The 22,694-nt window shown below is 40.9% G+C and overlaps 1 protein-coding gene across 2 annotated transcripts in view; it reads left to right on the top strand.

The window, feature by feature from the left end:
• Nucleotides 1–11,781, top strand: part of UBE2D3 (ubiquitin conjugating enzyme E2 D3) — a 30,278-nt gene extending 18,497 nt beyond the window's left edge. The window contains exons 2-8 of one of the 2 annotated variants that reach the window (XM_006126894.3): nt 2,678–2,741; nt 2,839–2,870; nt 6,622–6,699; nt 6,948–7,053; nt 8,659–8,752; nt 9,273–9,322; nt 10,474–11,781. In XM_006126894.3, coding sequence (XP_006126956.1) covers nt 2,678–2,741; nt 2,839–2,870; nt 6,622–6,699; nt 6,948–7,053; nt 8,659–8,752; nt 9,273–9,321 — 423 coding nt within the window. In that variant the 3' untranslated portion in view covers nt 9,322; nt 10,474–11,781. The remainder of the gene's footprint in view (nt 1–2,677; nt 2,742–2,838; nt 2,871–6,621; nt 6,700–6,947; nt 7,054–8,658; nt 8,753–9,272; nt 9,323–10,473) is intronic. The other variant, XM_006126895.3, reaches the window with a different exon arrangement.
• The last annotated feature ends 10,913 nt before the right edge of the window (nt 11,782–22,694 follow it).

The following is a 22,694-nucleotide window of genomic DNA, read 5'->3' as shown; positions in this document are numbered from 1 at the left end:
CCACTCGCGCGTTCCTGGCCCCACCACTAGGCAGCCCCGCTAATGGGCTCTAGCCCTGCTGCAGGGCTCCCAGCCACCATCCCTCAACTGGACACTCTGGTTCTGGGACATCCGCGGCCCTGCCGGACCAGGGATGTTGCCGGACCAGAGATTTTTGGTTAAGAAGTTCAACCTGTACACCTGTCTGAGCACCTTTTATTTTGATGTGGTACTGCTGGGTGAAGGTCCCTGATGTATCCTTTTTCTACATATCCTATGTGATTTTAGGCATAGATATCTGCATTTCTTTTGCTCTTTGAAGTTCTCCCTGCACAGATTCCTCTCCCCACACAGCAATCAGATCCAGGATCCCCTTTAAACACTTCATGTTGGAGCTCATTTGCAATCCAGAGCATTTCCATTCAGGTGTGCTATTGAGGTGTTTTGCTTGCTCTGCTCACCATGCTGACCACACAGGAAATGAAATTCAGATTTTTCAGGGGCTTTTCCTGTGTACCTGGAGAGCAGCAGAGTTGAAAGTGTTGGCCAGAGCAGTTGTGTTGGGGCACCATCGGACATTTCCTGGAGTCAATAACGTCAACTTTCACTGCACTATGTCTGCACTACACCAAAGTCAACCATGCAAGGGTACAAAAATAGGTATTAACCACCTCCAAAGTCGGTCAAATAAGCTTTATGGTGTAGACTTTTTTTTTAGAAAATCAGCATAATGAAGCTAACTTCAACCTAAACTCATAGACCAGGCCTCAGAATGATAGCAGTATTAGTCTATATTCGCAAAAACGAGACCTATTGTATCTTCAAATCTAACATTTATTTGGGCATGAGTTTTCGTGGGCAAAAACCCACTTGAGATGCAATAATCAATCAGCTTCTTAAATCTTTGACATATAAGAAAGTGCTTGTCTTTAGAAATTTGTGGTGCAGTGGACATGATTTCTAACTCTAATCCATTATAGAAAGGTGGCTATTTTGCTTTTCCTGTCCTTGTAGTTTCATATCTTAAAAGGTTAGCTGTAAAGTCTTTTTAAAATCCTTCTACAGTATTTTAGGGTACTAAGAATAAGTAAACTGACTTACTTTTGACTACATAAATGACAGTTGAGACAATCTTTCAATGCAATTCAGGACTCCCCCACTGGCCCTGCGGCACCTCAGCATTTGAAATATACAAGAGCCCTAACTGGGTTCTTGTATGTTTCAGAATGAAGCTCCCCCTCCCCCCGCTCCCATTGGGGCTTTCTCTTTCGAATTGTAGCAAGAGTCCGGTAGGGCTCTTGCTACAGTTCGAAGGCGGCGCACCCTTATAGATTAATCCAATAGTAGATGGAAATCCAATCAACTACTCAGTTAGTTAGTTTAAATTTAACATGCTTAAGAACATCTGTGAAATCTTGAGATTGAGACTTCTGTTTTTCTGCATGGTCTCACATCTGCTGTAGGCTAACAACTTTATTCTAAATCCCTATTTTCATTTTCATTTTTGTGATGATACTATAGCAGAGAAACTCTGTCTTAAGATTTCTCAGGATTTTAAAAACATTCTTCTGTGAAATTGTTGCAATGTTGAATATATTTTTTTTAAAGCATGTTTTATTCCTTTTGTAATCTTTGTCCTTTATAAGGTGAACCGAAGAGACTGGTTGGCTAGTGATCAGAGTGAGCGAGACCCAACACCGTATATAGGATGTATTTTACATGCTGGTGAAGAGGAATCATAGAATCCTAGGGCTGGAAGAGACCTCAGGAGGTCATCGAGTCCAGCCCCCTGCCTAAAGCAGGACCAACCCTAATTAACTCTTCCCAGCCAGGACTTTGTCAAGCCAGGACTTAAAAACCTCTAGAGATGGAGATTCCACCCTAGGTAACCCATTCCAGTACTTCACCACCCTCGTAGTGAAATAGTTTTTCCTAATAGCCAACCTAGACCTCTCCCACTGTAATTTGAGACCATTGTTCTTTGTTCTGCCATCAGTCACTACTGAGAACAGCCTCTCCATCTTCTTTGGAACCTCCCTTCAGGAAGTTGAAGGTTGCTGTCAAATCCTTCCCCCCCCCCCCCCCCAAACTCTACTGCAGACTAAATAAGCCTGAATCCCTCCACCTATCCTTGAAGGTCTTGTGCTTCATCCATCTAATCATTTTGGTTGCCCTCCGTTGGACCCTCTTCAGTGTATCCACATCCTTTCTATAATGGGGGCCCCAGAACTGGACACAATATCCAGAGGCAAGCAGATGTGCTGCTGCTCTGAATAGAAATGATAAAATTCCATTTTTTTGAATAGCATGAAGCAATTTTACTGTTACTTATTCTTTGTCCCTTGAGAGGTTAAGTATTTTTAAAGAAGATAATCTTAGAAATTGGACTTGAGTTAATTCTTCATGCAACTTCTTTTTTCACTTGGGGTATCTAAAAGCTACAAATAGTAATTGTTGTTGTTGATTTTCTAAATATCAGAACTTAATTTACTAACTTATTTAAATTGCAGGGATAGCAAGTCTTGTTAGCAGGTTCTTTAGTGAAGACATTTCCAATACCAGCAACAACTGTTTTTGTTGGTAGCCTTACCAAATCATTCTCTTTATCCAGGAAAAACAGTTTAAGGATTTTATGTACATCCAGTTGAACAGTGGCTATAGCATATTCATTCACACTCTCTGAATGTTTTCTGTTTAGGAACTTAGTGACTTAGCCCGTGACCCTCCAGCACAGTGTTCTGCAGGTCCAGTTGGAGATGATAGTAAGTAATATTAATAAATGTTTAAATGTAATTTTCTTATTCAAAAAGATATTTAGTCCTAAGTAATGACACTGAGTTTTTTTTCCTTTTTTTTTAGTGTTTCATTGGCAAGCCACAATTATGGGACCTGTAAGTATCCTGACTCCTGTAAATATTAATCCTAACTTGAAATAATTTTTGTTAAACAAGAACAGTCTTCAGAATTCTATTTAGACACTTCTAAAAATGCTAGTTTTGGGAGTGGAGGGGAGAAAAGTGAGTTTAGTTATGTAGATTCCTCATTATGGGTGTCTCACTTCCATAACATGACATGTACATGAATTAAAATGTCCTGCAGAGCAATGCACGGTTTTGTCATTTTGTCATGTAGAATTTGTAATGCTAAACAGCTTCTGTAGTTCTGATCCTCCATGGGTCTCGTCTGCACGCAGAATTTCAGCTGTCAATGTAGCTGCCCCTGGTACAAATTCTTAAACCTAGTCTATACTAGCGTGCCCCACCCCCTTCTCCCACCGTTGACCAGATCTGTCACTTCAATTATATAAATAATGTAGATGAAGTTGATGTACTTACTGCAGTGTCTTGCATGCGGTAAGGTCAGTGGAGACTGCCCTTCTGATGACGCTGGTTACTCTTCTCGTTCTGGTGGAGTATCAGTGTCGAAGGGAGAGTCCTCAGAGATTGATCATGTGTAAGCAGATGGGGTGGATCAATTTTGGCAGTGTAGATCCCCAGTGTGGTGGAGAGAGCTCTTAGTGTTGAGGAGAGAGAAGTTTTGGACTGGTGTAATGTACCATGGTTTCAAGCACTTCTGTAAAGATAGAAAAGTTCCTTGAAGTGCAAAGTTCTGTATGCATATAGGAGGAAAATGTGCTGTGCATGCTGACTATGTATTTTTAAACTACAGTGTGATTGTATAAGTTGATTAGAAATAAGCATGTCAGAATCCCCTTACCGTTATTGAGGATTTAAGTGCATTACAAGTTAGTTAACTAAAATCCTAAGTAATCTAACTTGTTCAAGACTCTAGCAGCAGGAAACCACATTCTAATATTAAAGCCTATCAAATGGGCAAACAACTTTATCAGGTTTTTCAGAAACATTCAAATTTGGACTAAAGAGTGATTCTTAATATGGTTAAAGATGCTCAGTTTACAGGGGGAGTGATACAACTGCCAGCTATGCGTAATCAACATGAAGACCTGTTTAATCTGCATTGCCCTAATTAATGGGATATGAGAAGGTTCTAGGTCACTTTCAGATTCTAGACTGTTTCAGGGCAGGCAGTTAGTTTAAAATTAAAAAAATCTGAGCAGACAATCTAGAGTCAAATGCCCATAAACCTTTCAGTGAGGCTTTTAGGTCATTGTCTAAACTCTGGCTGCAGCTGCTGTGCCATAAGGTGCCATAGTTATGCTGCTGTAACCCTGGATTAGGTGCAGACTACAGTGTCAGAAGGTTTGAGTGACAGCAGCTAGGTCAATAGAAGTGTTCAGGTGTAGACCAGGACTTAGTCAAATTAGAGTAGAACATCTTTATAAGAGCAATGTTAATGTTCTACTTTGATTTTGAGTGTCTCCAAATATAATTTAGGTATAATTTTGATACTGGTTAGTGCAGAGCTTCTTTTGGATGGCAAAAGAATCCTTTTTATTTTCAGTTCAGAGTTCAAATTCTGGTTTGTTCATACAGCTTAAGCATATCCCCTTCATGCAACAGAATATGTGCTTCAGAGAGGCCAGAAGGTTTGCTTGCTTAATAGCTATATTAAATACTTAAGTAAATTTGCAATATGGAATGATCTCCATTGTGTGTCATAAAGTTATTGTCTCTGCATGGTCACAGAGCACTAAAGCTACAGTTAGGCTTCAAATACAGAAACACATTTTCTTTGGTTCTTCCTCTTCCTGCTCATTCATGCGTGTGGTAAGGTTGGCGGAGGCGGCTGCTCTCTTGCTCTTTTCTCACTTAGTATTTGTGCTGTCAGTCTAAAGGCATTTATTAGTTATTTTATATTAAGATAGAATTTCCTAAAGCTAGGATAATTCTTAGTGGTCCTCTGGTGTTGTAGACCTCATACCTTAATAATAGGGTAGGTATTGGTAGTACAAATGACTTGACTTGTTCCATACCCGAGATCCACTAGGACACTGAATTCTAATAGTAGAGATTGAGTTTTCATTGTCAGTGAGGTATTAGGAAGCTTTCATAGTTTTTGTCTACACTTGTTCTAACCAGTTGTATGACTTTACTAAGACCTGCCTCTAGCATCTATTTAATAAAAGGGTTAAAGTAGTTCTTGAACTTCTCATTTGCCAGTTTAGCAGTTTTTCAGTGAATACTCCACGGTACATTTGATCTTTCAAGGCTGTATCGTTAGTGTCAACTTCAGCATTACATTTTTGCCCCTTGAGTTACCTATTGGCCTTTTGCTACATTGCTTCATTTGCAGGTATTAAATATATAAAATACTTAAATAAGATGTGGCTAGTCTGTGTATAAATGAGACTGGTTTTTAAACTATATAAGGTATGAAAACTAGATAAACAGAATAAAGCCAGCTTCAAGTATTCCTTAAAAGAAAGAATATGTAACTTGTTGTGACACGGGTAAAATTATCCTTTTGTGCTCAGTCCTGAGGCCAAGCATGTAAAACAAAAGGCTGTAGACAAACATTGTTTGTTCTTTCTTATCACTGAGGCTACGTCTAGTCTGCAAGCCTCTTTTGAAAGATACTTTCAAAAAAGCCTCTTTCGAAAAAGAGCATCTAGAGTACAACCAGTACTTTTGAAAAAGCAAGCCGCTTTTTCGAAAGAGAGCACCCAGGCAGTCTGGATGCTCTTTCAAAAAAGAACAGTTTGCATTACATAGCACCTTTTTTGGAAAGAGCACTACGGCAGCAGTCTAGATGCAGGGGAAGGTTTTTTTTAACCACTCTTCCTCCCCCTCCCCCCAGGAGGGAAAACCCTGTAGTCTAGACACACCCAGAATATGCTGCTTTAGTCTGCAAAATTGGCATTCTAAGACGTTTTTATTAAAGCTTGTAATTTTTCTAAAACAGTTTTTCTTTTGTATGTTCCTCTCCCCCCAGATTAGTGTCTGCCTCATTCTCTACCTTTTTTTGAGAGTATATTCTACATGTTATCCTATTTCACCTGGTAATTCTACCACCATTTTTCCTGAGAACTTCCCCCCTTGAGGTTGTTCTCTCCCTCTCGACTGGGGAAGAAATTGTTTCCATGAACCTGGTTGTGAGTGTGTGTAACTTGGCCAAGGAGAAGAGGGAAGAAGCCTCTTTGATTTCACCATTGAGGCTAACTGGGGACAGGGATCCAGGCACATGGTGGGAGGGGGGGAAAAAACTGGAGGGCTAAACGGTGATGGTGGCTGAGACAGAATGTGCAGAAGCCTGGGAAGGACTCTGCTGCATTCTGCAATTGGCCTACAAACAGTTGCTACAACTGGCAGGGTAGTAGGGTTCAATTGCTTGTGGTCAGTCAGATACTTACTCCCCTCTAAGATCTTTTCACTCTAGCTTTCTCCTGACTGTCAGAGCTGTTGCAGTTTGGATACATAGGCAAATAGCTGAGGGAACTGCTGGGTGGAAGAAATTTTCAGGGCCAGACTAGCTTTGCTTTGAATTAAGGCTTTACAGAACACAGTTGTTTTAGGAGGAAATTGCTAGTGACCACTATGACTTGCTGCAGTCAGTTATCTAATTCCATCAATATTAAGCACAGGTATGATCAAAATTCAATGCTTATTGTGAATTAAACACCATCTTTGTGTTTAAGTGAATGATTTGCCTTGCTAATTCAATAGTACAGCTTCTCAAAGTTAATTCAGGAGTATATTTATGGTGGACATGTTTCTTCAACAGAATGACAGTCCATATCAAGGCGGTGTATTCTTCTTGACAATTCACTTTCCTACAGACTACCCTTTCAAACCACCCAAGGCAAGTATTTTTTTTTTCTTTGACACTAGTGCTCTTTAATGAACCAAGCATAGGAATGGAAATCAGGAATATCTGACTGTTAGGGTGTATCTAGACTACGCTAGACTTTCGGAAGAGGATATACAAATTCCACGGGAATACATATTTCACCAACGTCTTTCTGGTGCATCTTATCTATGTTTATGTATAACTCTGATATGCTAAATAGTGTAATTGTGAAACACACAAGTACTAATTTTTTCTTATAGGTTGCATTTACAACAAGAATCTATCATCCAAATATTAACAGTAATGGCAGCATTTGTCTCGATATTCTAAGATCACAGTGGTCTCCTGCTTTAACTATTTCTAAAGGTAAAGAAAATGTTACAAGTTTTATTTTTGTTTTGATACTGTAATTATTTTGCTTAGTTTTGCTTGGCACATTGCACTGATCTCTTGTTTGTACTCTAGCCTGATAATGAGAAGGGCATTTTGCATATATGCTAATAATTGGTTAGCTGGTTAAACATTGCTTAACTGGATAACCAGTTAAGGTGGGGGACATCATTCCAGCCTAATTGGGCCTCATCAGTTAATGATTAACCTGAACCAGTAAGCATCACTGATTAAGGTGATGCTTACTGTTTAACCTTTCACATCCCTACTTCTTATTGATTTCACCTTTTATTTAAAAAACAAAGCCAAAGTATAAAACTACATAAAGTTATTACTAAAGTCTTGACTGCTCACCAACATGAACCATCACAGTTGAATCCCTGTGTGCACAGTTACTTTAAACTTTTTTCATTTTTAACCTGTTCCTAAGTGAATATAAACTGAAATAAGCCTTGTTTTAAACCAAAATAAGTGCTTATACTGCCTTTTTGCATTTAACTAGGTCTGTAATTTAAGTTGGTACATCTGTGCACATAGAAAAGTTCTGATTTCTTTGATCTGTCTAATGCTTTGCAGTTGCTAGTGGCTAGCATGGAATATTGCTTGCTTTGCGTATGAACTTAGTAATCAAATTTTAGATTGTGATCAGTACTATTTTATGGTTTTCCCTATAATGAATTTAACTCTTGAAACAAATTGGCTTCAAGAAAAGCTCTCGAGTTCACTTTTTGTGGTTGATCCCTCTGAGACCACCGTTGCATTAGCTAGCATAAGTAAGGGCTCCCTTATCTACAGAACTAGTGATCTGTATCAGTCCAAGAAGCAAAAACTAAGCTTGGGCTCTGAATTTGAATCTGCCATGTGATAATATGTTGTGTTGACACTATATCCTAGCTTGCTTGTTCTGTGCTATTTCTGAATTTTACGTTTTAAAAACCACTCATGGGGAAATAAAGAATAAATTCTTTAAACAGTATTTCTCCATAGTCAGGGCTCGACAATTACTGTAATCTACTCCCCCTGTGGCGAGTCGATTACAAGCTAGCACAGCCGCGCAAAGCGGTCAGCACATGCGCAGCGGGGCTCGCCGCTGTTTGGTGAGCCCTGTCCATAGAAGTTTTACTTTAGTGTTTCCTTTTATCCTTTCACTATATCTAATTTGATCACACTAAATTACTGTATCTCTATTATAGAGAAGAAATCCCATCTGATTCCAATCCATTAATCACAAACATCTGTCTATGGAGGCGCTGATGGCTCAGTTGATTGCCACCATGGTACATTATAGTTTGGACTGTGTGACCTTTGTGTATATTTGTGGGACACTAAGAGCTGCAAGAGGGCTAGTTAAAACCCTTATAAATATATTTTAATGATTGTGAGTCACACACTTATCAGAGTTGGACTACCAAACTTACCTCTAAACTTACTCAGCAGGCATCATATACCTCGAGACTAATAAAACTTTTCTTTATAGTCTACTAAAGTTGTCATACCAAAGCAAATAATTATTTCCGTTGTATTTAGTTGTAATCTTTGTTCAAATTACACTGTTGAGCAACCTCTTTGGTTATTTTGCAGTTCTCTTATCCATTTGTTCACTGTTATGTGATCCAAATCCAGATGACCCCCTAGTGCCAGAGATTGCACGTATCTATAAAACAGACAGAGACAAGTAAGTACAGAATTACATAAGAATAATTTACTAGCATACTCTTTTTGTGTTTGAAAACAAAGGCGGGAAATGAATGAGTTACTTGTAATCTCACTGTCCTGGATTGGGTTTGTGGCATAAGAAGTAGTAATTTTTTGACTATGAAAACATGTACCTATGAAGAAGTGTATGGCATCTTTGACATTGTGGGGAGGTGTTTTACTAATGTTGCAGTGGTGTGTATTTGAAAGCTTATCTAAAATGATTGTCTTACTATTTCAGAGTCTCACAAGACTTTTCAAAGTATCCGGTCATATAAAGAGTCTAAAGTTTGAGGAGAAAAATTAACTTTGTAAATACTCTTGTGCCTTCTTGTGATAACTGCGTACTTTTTTTTCCATTTTGAAGCTTCCTGTTGGAGAAAGGGTTTATCACCTGTATAGAAACTTGTCAAATGTGGCTTTTATAGTTGTACTCAGACTTAAGTGAAATAGCTGCTGAAGTCTGTTTATATTAATATTAAATATACTTGTCCAATTAGGTACAATAGGTTAGCGAGAGAGTGGACAGAGAAATACGCTATGCTGTAGGGTAAGACTATTTGTACTTGACGGTGCATTTAACACAATGGGGACTGTCAGCACTTGAGTGCTGCATGCTTTAAAGCACCGGATTAACTAACAAAGATAATGGATTTCAGTTACTGAACCTGAATATTTAACAGCTTGATCTGTGATTAATGTGAAATGTATTGGCTAGTTACTATATCTCACAGACTCTTGCATGGCAAAGCAAATAAAGTGGTAGTAAGACACAGATTTCTTTTTTATGGATTGTTGAGGTTCTGAGACCTCTTATGCGCCTATTCTGGTAAGTATTTAACCAAACTGTGTAGAGACTTTAAGTGTGGGGTATAGGGATATGGTCTGTGTAGTCAAATCACTGGGTATAAATAAAAATGTGGTCCAAATTCAGACTCTGTATGTAGAGGCAAAATTTAGATGTGCTAAAAAAGGAAAAGTACTGTTGGATTGTTTTGCATGCTTGTAGAATTAGAAATTAACTTAGTTAACTGCATGCTTGTCAGTATTAACTGTTTCTATCAAATTCCTATAGACTAGTGTGTGTGACAGAGCCCTTTTTTTAATGTCCCATTTTAAAACAAACATTGGTTGCAATACACTCATATTTCTCTGTGCCTGGGCAATATGCTAATATGAAAAATGGAGTCCTGCATCACTCCCCCACTGAAATAGGAATTCTGTCTGGATGTAACTGAACATCTACCAATAACACACAATGACCGCAGGGTTCACCATCATCTCTAATCATAGCATGCAGTGTTCTTTGTACTTTGTTCTAAAACCAGGTTCCAAACAATGTATCTAGCATTTAATCTTCACCTTTTTTTACTTCCCATAGAATGCAACAGTCTGCTTCATAACATGCTTCTAGCAATTTACCTATTTTTATGTAATCTAAGTGTGTGTTTCAAATAGAACAAAAGCTAACATTGTGACATTAGATTTCTTGAAAATATTCTAGTAAGACTTCTTTTTTCAATAAAAGACCACATATGAAAGTGTAGAAAGAACTGAAACATCCAGTTGAAAGAAGTAAGCAGTAAATTTCTTCAGTAAAAAATTATTGAAAACTTTCTTCTAAAAGTAGTATATTAAATATCACTTGTCTCTGTGGTTGAACTGGACCTATTTAATGTGTGTTCATCCTTTTATTCACAGGTACAACAGAATATCTCGGGAATGGACTCAGAAGTATGCCATGTGATGATACCTTAAAGTCAGAATAACCTGCATTATAGCTGGAATAAACTTTAAATTACTGTTCCTTTTTTGATTTTCTTATCCGGCTGCTCCCCTATCAGACCTCATCTTTTTTTATGTTTTGTTTACCTTCTTCCATTCATGCACATGCTCATCTGAGAAGATTTTTAGTTTTTCCAGCTTTGGACAATAACTGCTTTTAGAATCTATAAAGTAGTTACACAAGAACAATTGCCCAACATTCTGAATTTTTTAAAAAAAGGAGCATGTGTATTATGTGGCCAATGTCTTCATTCTAACTTGGTTATGAGACTAAAACCATTCCTCACTGCTCTAACAGATACTGAAGATATCACCTGAGGGGAGGGGAGATGGATGTTCAGTTTTCTCACATCAAAGGAAGTAACATTGCAGTAACACATCCATCCTGTTTTGAATCTTCCAGTGTTAGAGATCTGAGGTTTTATTATATGCTTATGCTCATAACTGACATGGCTGAAGAATTGGTACAGAATCTATAGCATCAGAACAGAAAATGTGATGTATCCTATGCATGTCAATAAAAGAATGACCAGTTCTTGTTCTACAGAGAATGGAAATTGGAAGTCAAACATCCTTTGTATTCCAGAATAGGGTCTCAGTTCATTTTTGTAATTCATTTAAATTTTCTTAGGAGTCTTGGAGCTATTAGTTAATCTATCTTCCAGAACACTGTTTAATATAGCACTGAATAAATGAAGCAAGTTGTCAGTGGAGGAGTGATCAACTAATAGCTCTGCTAGTAACTGAATTATTTTCTTCAATAAAGTTGCATAAACCAATGAGTTAGCTGCCTGGATTAATCAATATGGGAAACAAAATCTTTTGTAAAAGCAAAGCTGGTTTTTGTATATACTGTTGGGATTTGCCTCATTGTTTGACATCAAATAATGATGTAAAGTTCAATAGAGTGAATCTTTTGCCATTTTCAGTTATAATACTTGGTCTGTTGCAGGTTGACACATTGATCAGCCTGATGTATGCAGAATTAATAAGCTAACCTTGTAGTGTAGCCTTAGTGTGCTATACTTGGTACTGGTAGCCCAGAGTTCAGGGATGAACTTGGGACCCAGCAGATCTGAAGTGGTGTATTGTGGAGGCATTTCCAGATGCACCCTGTTGCTGACTGAGACGTTTTTCACCTTGTACACATGATAGCTGAAAGATCTTAATGTGGGAGTAATAATGGGGCAAAAATGCAAAATAAAGTACTGTTTTGATGTGGGAGTTGTCATGAGGCTGTGTTGAAGTGACTTTACTATGTGGGATGTTTGTTATCCATTGAAAAGGACTTGTTCTGCTATGCTGCCATTTACATTAATGAATATTTTAATACAACCGACATTTATTTCAGGTGACAAAACGTGAATGAATAGAGTCATTGCTATTAGATTTTTTTAATTTGACGAGAAACACTATCTTATGCCATTAGTTTCTTTCCTCTTCAGCAACAAGGGCATTATTAATCATCTTTCTCTTTTCTTGTCATCTTCCTCCATAGATCTTGTTTTTTGTCTCCATTCTTACTGTCCATAGCTTCATTTTTTTCCCCTAGTCCTGTGCTATCAGTTTGTTGTGCATCTGTGACTTCTCTCTGGCATCACTTTTTGCACTGCTTATAGTTTATGTGCATTCTAATTCTTGTCTCCACATGGATATGGAAAGCTAGATGTAAAATAAATGTTAAACCTTAACTTTTATAAAATATTTGAATATGTAGTTTGGTACATGGTTTGTTCTCATTTTAAAATAGAGGTGCAATTGTGATTTTTACAACAATCTAGTTTGCCTAATACTCCAGGAATCATTTAAGAAATGGTTAGATCCATGCTCTATTACAAATATTACTCATTCAGTAACTGGATTTTCGTGATGTTCTTTTCCTATTTCTACAGGATATAGATATATCTGATTTTTGGGGATCAGAATGCTTAAAGATTCAGTTCAAATTAAAGTGTTAGCTGAGCTTTGCAATTTAAGATTGAGGAGACTGGGCTCAAAATGCTTGTAAGATGTGAAACAGATGTTGCTCAGGCAGGTGTCTTTATTGCTTGAGTGTCCATTTGATACTGTAACTGTCCCTCTCCCAGATACAATCTATGCCTCTTTACACAAGTTATGGCCTTGTTTTAGGAATTAATAGGTGAAATTTGTAGCCTGTTATACAGGTCAGGTTAGATGATCCTTCTAAATTTAAGAATCTATGAATTGTGTGAGCCTGAGTAAAGAATCTAGCTGGAAGACAATGAAGTGCCCTGATTCAGAAGAGAGAAGTTGCATCCTGTTAAGATTGTGAGGTTATTTTCAGCCTCTTACTGCCACAGGAAAAATGCCTTGGTCCTCAATCTATCCAAGTGATTCATCTGCCAAGGCGCCTACCCTCCAGTAGAAGCTGGATTAGCTATGTTAAAATGAGGAAGCATTGTGCAGAATTAAGTGCTTACAACAGAGATCATTAGAAGTTTGACATTCTTCTGTTGGTCTTTGTCAATTAAGTGAAAAGTCCATGTGAAATTTTGCTACTTGTGGGATGTCAGCCAGTGCAACCTGAACTGTGTTTTTGTGTGAATGTACAGTGCATTTCCATAGGAACATGTCAATTTCAACTAAACTTCAGCTGGAAACCTGCCTCATTTGCTGCCAGTTTGCCTGTGTAGCTCCTTGGCAAGTTCTCCCTGTGAGTGAGTGAGCATACTTTTTATTCTAGAAACACCAAACATTCTCATAGCATAACAAGAATGTTTGGTGTTTATCAAGCTTTTTTTCCCCGAAATCTCAAAACTTTGTGTAGAACTGAAATTGAGTTTCCCAGCCAGCCCTAAGTTGTAAGTCCAGGACTGTGTGTATAATAATGGAAGTAGCTTCTATGTGCTGAAGCTAAATTACTATTCTAAGGCTTACAATGAGTAGAAAAAATATAACCTCAATATTCTAAATTACTTGAATACAACTTCCAGTTAATCTGCTGTCGTAATAAAAGTACCAAATCAGTACAGGTCAGAATTTTGTCATTTTTATGACATCTTGAAGAAACTGCCAGTTCAATTATGGTGTTAAACTCCTACAGTAACTTGCCTGATAGGCAGAAATAATGCTTAGAGCAGGCACTTTTTAGTAGGTTTTAGACTAGCACAGTACTTATTTTTGTAAGAAAGGTGTCTGTACTCTGGGGCAAGCTTGTTGAGCAAAAAAAATCCCCTATGCTGGGGGCCGAAATGTGGTCACAACCCCTTTAAGAAACACAACACTGTGCTGGGACCTGGGAAAAAACACCACATGTCCTGAGCAGGCTTCTGTCAGGAGCCAGCCTGCCCCAGGAAAACATGTGCTGGTACACATGGGGAAATCCCATTCCTTTTCTGTGGGAAAATAAGTGACGGTATGCTGTTCCGGGCCATACTGTCAGAAAAAAAGCCCTGGATTAGTAACTGCCAAAGCCCAGTTACAGTAGATCCAGTCTGGTACTGAAGGAATCACCATTTAAGACCACAGATTACCAAAAGACTTGATTTCATAGTGCCATTGGACATGGTAAGTGGTTCAAAAGAAACTTTTATCTGCAAGTTTAATACAGTGAATGATAGCTAAGAGTGACCATGGTGGAGTTTGGAGCACAATGGAAGACAATTTTGTTGTTTTAATTTTATCTGAGAACACTTTGAGAGCTTCAGCCTACTCTCTGCTTTGATTGCATCTTTAAATTAAGACTGTGGTGCATTTACTATCACTTGAAACACTAAATTTGCACTAGAATGGAATCGCAATCTACAGCAAATTAAATAAACAGTAAAGAATGTATAATTTAGAAGTTAATACAAGCAAACAGTAAACCACCTTCCTGTGGATGAGACTTTTACTCCCGGCCCATACGTTTTAATGTGCATGACATCTGAACCCATTGCATTGATTTAAGTGTCTCATTTCTCTAGGTAGGCAGCTGCACAATGTCATATCAATCCCAGGATTTTCTCTATAGTCTACCATGCCTTAGCATTAACGGATATGAGGAAAAAACCCACAAATGTGGTGATCTGTATTGACTCCATAGGATTCTGCTGCCTTAAGTACACCTGCAAATGATTAATCATGTTCATTCCACATTAGGTGTCTGTGCTTGCCACATGCCTCTGTTGGAAGTTTCTCCCTCAGCAGTAACTGTAGGCAGCAGCTCTAGTGACCTCCGGAGTGGTGCCTTAAAAGGGTTGTATAAGGAGTGCTACATGCTCCCCGCAATAATGGTGCAACTGAACTTCTTTACTTTAGTCAGTTTTTGCTCTTTCTACAACACAACTGTGCTGTGTATATAGTTTTCAGTAGTTTGTTTTGTAATCTGCTAGAGTTCTTTGAGGGAGCCACAAATATATGGACAAGGGGATCCAGTGGGTATAGTATACTTAGATTTCTAGAAAGCCTTTGACAAGGTCCTTCACTAAAGGCTCTAAAGTAAGCCCTCATGGGATAAGAGGGAAGGTCCTTTCGTAGTTTGAGAACGGATTAAAAGACCGGAAACTAAGAGTAGAAATAAATCATAAGTTTTCCAAGTTGGAGAGGGGTAACTAGTGCAGCCCTCGGGGGATCTGTTCTGGGACCCATCCTTAACTTATTTATAAATGATCTAGAGAAAAGGCTGAACAGTGAATTGGCAAAATTTGCAGATGATGCTAAACTGCTCTAGATTGTTGGGACTAAAGCAGACTGAAGAGTTTCAAAGAGATCTCACCAAACTAAGTGACTGGGCAACAATATGGCAGATGAAATTTAAGTGTAAAGTAATGCACATTGGAAAAGAATCCCAACTATATATACAATATGAGGAGGATTAATTTGGCTACAACTACTCAAGAGAGAGATCTTGGAGTCATTGTGTAGAATTATCTGAAAGCATGCAGTGGCAGTGGGGGGGGGGGGGAAAGCAAGTAGAACGTTAGGAGCCGTTGAAAAGGGGATAGAGCCTGGGTCACCAACCAGTAGATCACGATCTACCGGTAGATCTTGGGCTCTAAGAGTAGCTCTTGAGCCCTCTCTGAACTGTGCACCTGCGCAGTACATTTACATTAGATTTCCTCATTTGAGGAGCAGTTACTCACCGAGCAACAACACAGGTGAGTAGCTGCGAGGAATGGTGGGAGGTCAGAAGGGCTGAAACATCCCAGCCAGCTGACTGTGGGTTTTCAGCGGAAAGAGGCTTCTCCTCTGCGCCTGCCCACGTGGAGCTTGGTGCACCCTGGCTGAGTGCCATGGCCAGCTTGGCCAGGCAGCCACTTCTCTTCCCTCCAGCCCACCTGCCCTGCGCTCAGCCCAGGGAGGCTGCATCTAGCTCAAGCTGTGCTGGAGCAAGCTTCCCAGGCTGAGTGCAGGATCACAGATGCCCATCTGATAGACTGTATACGACTAGCAATCTCAGACTACACCCCAGACTTCAAGACACTGGCAGATACTGTTCAGTCACAGGTCTCACACTTGAGATTTTGTTATTGGAAGAAAAAATATATAATTATCAATACTTGATTTTAGATTTACAAAATAGCAGAGGTCAAAATGTATACTTGTAAATGCTTCATTTGACATTTAAATAGCATGAATTAAAAACAGGCCATTTATTTCATAACTATAAATGTGATTTTAATTTTATATATTGCATACTTAAAAATAAACAGTGTATAAGGGCTAGGGATAGCAAGTGATGGACAAGAGAATAGAGAGGGCGGGGCTTCAAGGATGGGGCAGGGCGGTAGATCTTCGCCTGTTCTGAGACTTAAAAAGTGATCTTGGGTGTAAAAAGGTTGGCGACCAATGGTCTAATCTATGGATATTAGCAAGGATGGGTAGGAATAATATCCCTAGCCTCTTTCTCTGTAAGTGGGTGATGGGGAGGAATCACATGAGGATTACCTGTTATGATTCCTCCATCTGGGTATCTGATATTGGCTATAGGCTTACCAGATGCTTTCACCAAAAATCACGAACATGGCAGGAAAAAAACTTGGTTGAGCAAAATAAAAAAGGAGGGGGGGAAGGGAGGGAACCAAACTTGGTTGAGCAAAAAAACAACCAAGGAACAAAAAGTTGCTGTGCCTTTACAAATCCCCGTGCTCCATGCCAAACACAGCAGGGGGAGGAATGTCTCTGCTGGCCTTCCATCTGAGACACAGAAAATTCCAGACATTTTACATGTCCAGTATTTTCTGGTTTGTTTTTTTTTAACTGGACGGGCCAGAAACAATGGACTGACTGGGTGAAAACTGGACACCTGGCAACCCTAATTGGCCACTGTTGGCAGACAGGATACTGGGCTAAATGGACCTTTGGTCTGACCCAGTATGGCTGTTATGTAATTGGTAGTGTCCTGGGTTGGATTTAGTCTAGGGGTGGGGCATATCTCAACCTCCAGGCTTCAAATGGTGTCTATAGAGTGCAAGCATTTTATGCCTGTGAAGTGACCTGCACAACAGCTGCCTGATGTGTTTAGGCAAGAGGCACATTAGCGAGAAGTGCCATATTTTTAAACTGTCCAAGTCTTGAAGGAAAGAGACATTTGCCTCAGTTCACTTGTAATGCAGTCAGCACTAAGGCCAGCACTGAAGATCGGATAGACTTGGTCCCAAGCACCGTAACTTTGTGCAGAGTACTCCATCAGTGCCATAATCCGGACAGCACCATTCCCCTTGGCCATCTCTGGCCTGGAAAGCAAAGACTCTGGCAAAGGGATGCTCCCTTGCATCTCATAAGGGCAACAGGAAATTGGGAGGAGAGCCAAGACCTGCTAGGTGGCTCAACACCTCCATCTTGGATTCAGGGACTAGCTAAGAGCAGTCCAGCTGTCCCCATCCTGCACTGATGACACTGCGTAACCATGAAAGTTTATGGCATGTGGAAGCATTGCCTCCCAAAAGGCTTCTGGTGTAGACAAAGGGCATCTTGGTCTTGCTGGTACTGGCAGCACTCATCCAAGCAGTAGCATAGTCAAGGAGTTGGCCCTTTTCTGGGTGTTACAGCAGCCCTGGTCCCCTCCCAAGGCACTATCCTGCCAGCACTCCCTGGCATGAAGCCTTGGACACTCTGAGGTGGACTTCATGCATGCCCTTCTAGTCTCCTGACTATAGGTGTATAGGGCAGGACTTGGGGCAAAGCTCACCAGAGCTTCAGCGTGGACAGTTTGAAGCTCACATTATTTTGTGCATCGTGGCTGGTCCTCTGCCTCCAAGGCTTCTGCACTGCTCCTGGGACTGCTCAGATTATTGGAGTTGTCTATATGGGTTGCACCAGCACTGGTCTCCATTTAATCGATCTTCCTGGTCACAGAGGTCCTTTGGCTATAAGACCCACTCCAGATCCCATTCCTCTTCTGAATCTCGGTACTGAGCGAGTATTGGGATGCTTCAGCACTGGATTCTTGTTGCCAATGTGCTGGTCTGCGCAATGCTGTGAGGTCCTAAGACAGGGACTCATCCTGCTCTGACATCCTGACAACCCATAACTCTCATAATTTGGCAGAGGGTGATTGGACGTCATCCTGTTCTTGATGACTGAGGCGGTGATAGCAACAGAGGCCGGTGCCCTGGTTTCCTTGGAACCTGTGGGGGTTCACCCAACCTTCTCAGCTAGCCCAGTCAGTTTTGAGAGCTTTAGAAAGGCCATCAGACCCTGGAGCTTATCTTCCCCAAGCCTCTGGCCCCATCTCAGGAAGCATTATTGAGCTATCAATCAGTCCTGCAGGAGGAAGAGGCAGAATTTCCAGCACCAGCATCTTCCTCATCTCCCCGGATGAGGCCATTACATGTCCCCCACACCCAGTGCCATGTGATGTGAAGGCACATCAGGAGATTCTGAAGGGGGTCACCTCCAATTTGGAACTCCATGCTGTGGAGCTCCAACAGGCAGATGCACTGTTTGGTGTGCTCAGCTCCACACTGCCCACCAGGGTGACCTTGTCCTTAGATGAAGGGTGTCATGAAAATCACTAGTGCCCATTGGCAAACACCCTCATTCTGCCAACCATTTCCAAAAGTGCTGAAAGGAAAAACTTTGTTCCAGTCAAAAGGCCACGAATACCTTTACACACATCTTGCCCTAAACTTCTTAGCGATAGAGGCAGTCAATCATCAGGAGAGGTTGAGGCGACCTCAAAGAATTAGAGTCGCAGGAGACTGGGTTTGTTTGGCAGTAAAATGTATTCCTGGAGCTAAGGCCAACCACCAGGCCTTCCTTGACCTCTACGATTTTAACATATGCCATGCCATGCCATGGCAAAGTTTGATAAATCACTTCATGGGGGTTGCAAGAAAACATGGCAGCCAGAGCAACTGTCCAGGCAGCCTTGGATGCAGCACACTCAACATCATAAAGATGGGGGTCAGCCATATCGATGTGTTGGGCTTCCTGGCTATTCCTCTCTGGTTTGTTGGCAGAAGTTCAGCTCTCTATTCAGGACCTTCTGTTAAATAGCCATGTCCTATTTACAGATGGACATGAACTTACATAGGCTTAAGGACTACCATGCTACTTTTACAACCATGGGGTTGTACATTCCCTCCCTTGCTCAGAAAAAAATGTTCCAACCCCAGTACTCTCCTGGACGAGGAAGCCAGCTACCGCAGGGGCTTACCACCAAAATTAACAGGGCAACAAGCATTTGCCAAGTCAGCCATCAACTTTGACTCAATCAGACTTGACCTGCCCTAAACAAGGGGCTAAGAAATCCATTTTGAAGGGTGTGCTTGAGGGTGTGACTGGACTTTCCTATGGATCCAATTCTCTTCCTTCTGCCCCTCCCCCAACCTTTTTTACAACAACCTTTCCCACTTCCTCCCAACCTGGACTGCCTTAACATCTGACCGCTGGGTATTGTTTGAGAGTTATACTCTCAAATTCCTTTCCACATCCCCACCACAGTCCCATTTTGGAAACTTCGTGCTAGAGTCTACTCATGTAGGTAGGTAGAGCAGCTGATGGAGTTGGAGGCAGTGTATAAAGTTCTGCTTCAGTAGCAGAACAGGGAATTTTATTCCTGACATTTCTTAATCTTGGAAGCCACAGGAGGTCTGTGGTCCATCCTGGACCTGAAACTTCAACAGATACATCTGGAAGCTCATGTTCTACATGGTCTCCTTATGATGGATCTGGGAAATTTTATGCTATCCTTGACCTGAAGAATGCATATTTCCACATGGTAATCTTTCCAGATCACAGATGTTTCCTTTAATTTATACAGGGGCCTGCTCACTGCCAGTTTACAGTCCTTCCCTTTTGCCTGGCTATGGTAGCAAGGATGTTTTACCAAGAACACAGCCTACAACTGGATGATCAAGAGCAGCTCAAGGACCAACATGACTGTGGTCCTTCTAGACACTTGCCGATCTTTGGGACTCTTAGGCTATATCTAGACTACAGAGTTTTGTCGGAAAACGTCCACAATGCAAGTGCTTTCTCTTGACAGTAAATCAAAAGAACAGAGGGCTTTTTGTGCAATTGGTAATCCTCATTCTATGAGGAAGAAGCCTTTTTGCAAAAGAGCTCTTTGGGAAAAAGACACATATGGATGGGGAAGAGGGAGTTTTTTCGGAAGAAGAGAGAAAAAGAAAAGGCACAGGTGCCCTTGGTGGCCATTCTGTCCATAGCAATCACTGCTTACATGCGAGAGAGCCATACCATTTTATAATGCCATAGCGTAGATGCAGACTGCTGAAACAGAAGGGGTTTTCCAGTGTTAGAATTCTGCTCCTGTTTGGGGATGAAGAATTACTCTAACACATGGTCATGCCTGTCCAGGGGTGGGCGGTGGAACAGCTCTGGTTTGGATTTATTTATTTTTTTAAAGAAAGTGTTGTAGCTATGTGGACCTAAATCTGAAATGTAGATCAGGTCTTATTCAGACCATTGGCCTGAGGGCTAGATATGAAAATTACTTCCAATCCGGAGGTATTTTAAGTAAGGAAATACATTCTGTTACAGTCTCACTGCAGGATTTGGAGTAGGTCTATTATAATTACCAATTGAACTCTCCTTAAGATACTAAAGTTGACTCCAGCTACACTATTCTTGTAGCTGGAGTTTGTGTCTTAGGTCGACTGACAGTTTAGATCTGGCCTCAGTCTTTGAGTGTCACTCTGAGGGACAGGATCTACCGGGGACACAAAACTGCTAAGACTGTTTGAGGGCAGAGGGCTGGAATTGCTGACAATTTTTTTATAGATTTTATTTAAAAATGAGGGATGAATGAGAAGTAAGGAGCAAATCCAATACATTAGGATTTGGTAGCAGGCGTGCAGAAGAGGTTAAAGAAGAGGTCTTGGATATTACTAATAATCCAAAATGAAGGTTTGAAAAGAAGTGACTATACACTACCTCTGTAGATATGCAATGTAAACAACTCAGGGTGTGTTCAGCTATCCTACTGCCTTCTAAAAAAAGCTGCAACTAGTAGATAAGCTCTGCTGAGGCAATTGCAATAATCGGAGCTTGCTTGTTTTGGTAGGAGGTCAATCATGTTGAGGTCAATGTGTGTGTGTTTTTTTTTTTAAAAAAGGGGGGGCTCAGACATTTTTCATAATAAAAACAAAACCACTTGTGTACATTATGTCTATGAAAACTGGTTAAAAGTAGCACCAACACTTGTAAGGTGATCTGGGTCAGATCTACACAACAGACCTATTTTGGTATAATTGTGTCACAGGGGTGTGAAAAATCCTCAGCTCTGAGCCATGACCTGACCCCCCTCCCCCCATATCAAGAGTGCTGTGCTGACAGAGTTTCTCCTGGCACCAGGGCTATCTTCTCTCAGAGCAGTGGATTAATTATGCCAATGAGAGAAGCTTTCTTGTTGGCATAGAAGTACGTTCACTATAGTGGTGCAGCTGAACATGAAGATGAGCCCTAAGACTGAATAAGTAAGCATAGAAATTAACAATTTCTGTCCACTAGCACAGTGGTCCCCAACTTTTGGGGCTGCTGGGTGCCCCGGGGGTGGGGCCACCCATGTGCTGCACTCCTGGGGCTGGCGCCACTCCTGTGCTGTGCGCCCAGAGGCGGGGCTGCCCATACACCGCATGCCCAGGGCTGGAACAGCCCATGCGCTGCCTGCCCGGGGCCGGCGCTGCTCCTGTGCCGCTCGCCCAGGAGCTAGCAGCGCCCATGCGCCGCACACCTGGGGCCAGCGCTGTTCCTGTGCTGTGTGCCCAGGGGCCGGCACAGCCCATGCTCTGCATGCCCAGGGCTGGAGCCGCCCCTGTGCCATGAGCCCGGGGGTGGGGCCAGCCCTGATCACTCGGCGGGTGCCATGGCACCCGCGGGCACCACTTTGGGGACCACTGCTCTAGCAAATGTCTGCTCTGATGGTACTGTAATGGAAGCTCTGATTTATCCAGCTGATCTTGTCAGCTATACAATCCTTCATGGCTAAGATTGAACTTGTGGGGTCCATGGGGCAAGGGAATATACAATTGTGTATCAGAGTATTGTAGAAACTATCTCATGTTAGAATGATGAATGACTTCAGCAGGCCCAACACAGCTTCAATAAAACTGCATTCAGTAGGCAAGATGCTTTAGGGAATGTTGTCTACCCAATCAAATGGGCATTCTATTTCTACTGACATTCTTCACTACTGATCTGTGCACTAGTATAATTATATGAATGTGATACAAATTAAGCAAAGCTGAAGTCCTGCCTACATCTCTAATGTGGATGTAGTGCATCAACAGTGTAGTGTTTATACTAGTGAATTAATGCAGTAAATTGTGTGTAAGTGCAACTTTAATGGTAACTACATAAACATCTGCACCACAAACTGAGATGTAAGTATTAGTATAATTGTCAGTCATATTGGTCAATGACTTCATGGCATTGTGCATGTTCTCATGTGCTGTACAGTCTCTTCCATAAGAAGCAAGACTGAAGAGACAACACAGGAATGTGCAGGTTTTCACTGAAGATTTGTCATGACACTGACCCTTTTTCCAAACAATTTTTGTCTTCCTCTGTGTTTGCAACCATTATGGATACTCGGTTTAGATCGGTCTGTGGCTGTCTTCAAAGTAATTAATAATTCTGCATCATGAGGTAATATTCTGCTGATAGGAATGATTGAAATGTTTTTGTTGACCTTTGTGTTTTGAGTTTCTGCTCATCATATAACACTTTTT

Source organism: Pelodiscus sinensis, chromosome 5 (genome assembly GCF_049634645.1).
Source record: "Pelodiscus sinensis isolate JC-2024 chromosome 5, ASM4963464v1, whole genome shotgun sequence".
Lineage (NCBI taxonomy): Eukaryota > Metazoa > Chordata > Testudines > Trionychidae > Pelodiscus > Pelodiscus sinensis.
The sequence above is the reverse complement of the archived record's forward strand: the minus strand, read 5'-3'. Positions and strand labels throughout refer to the sequence as shown.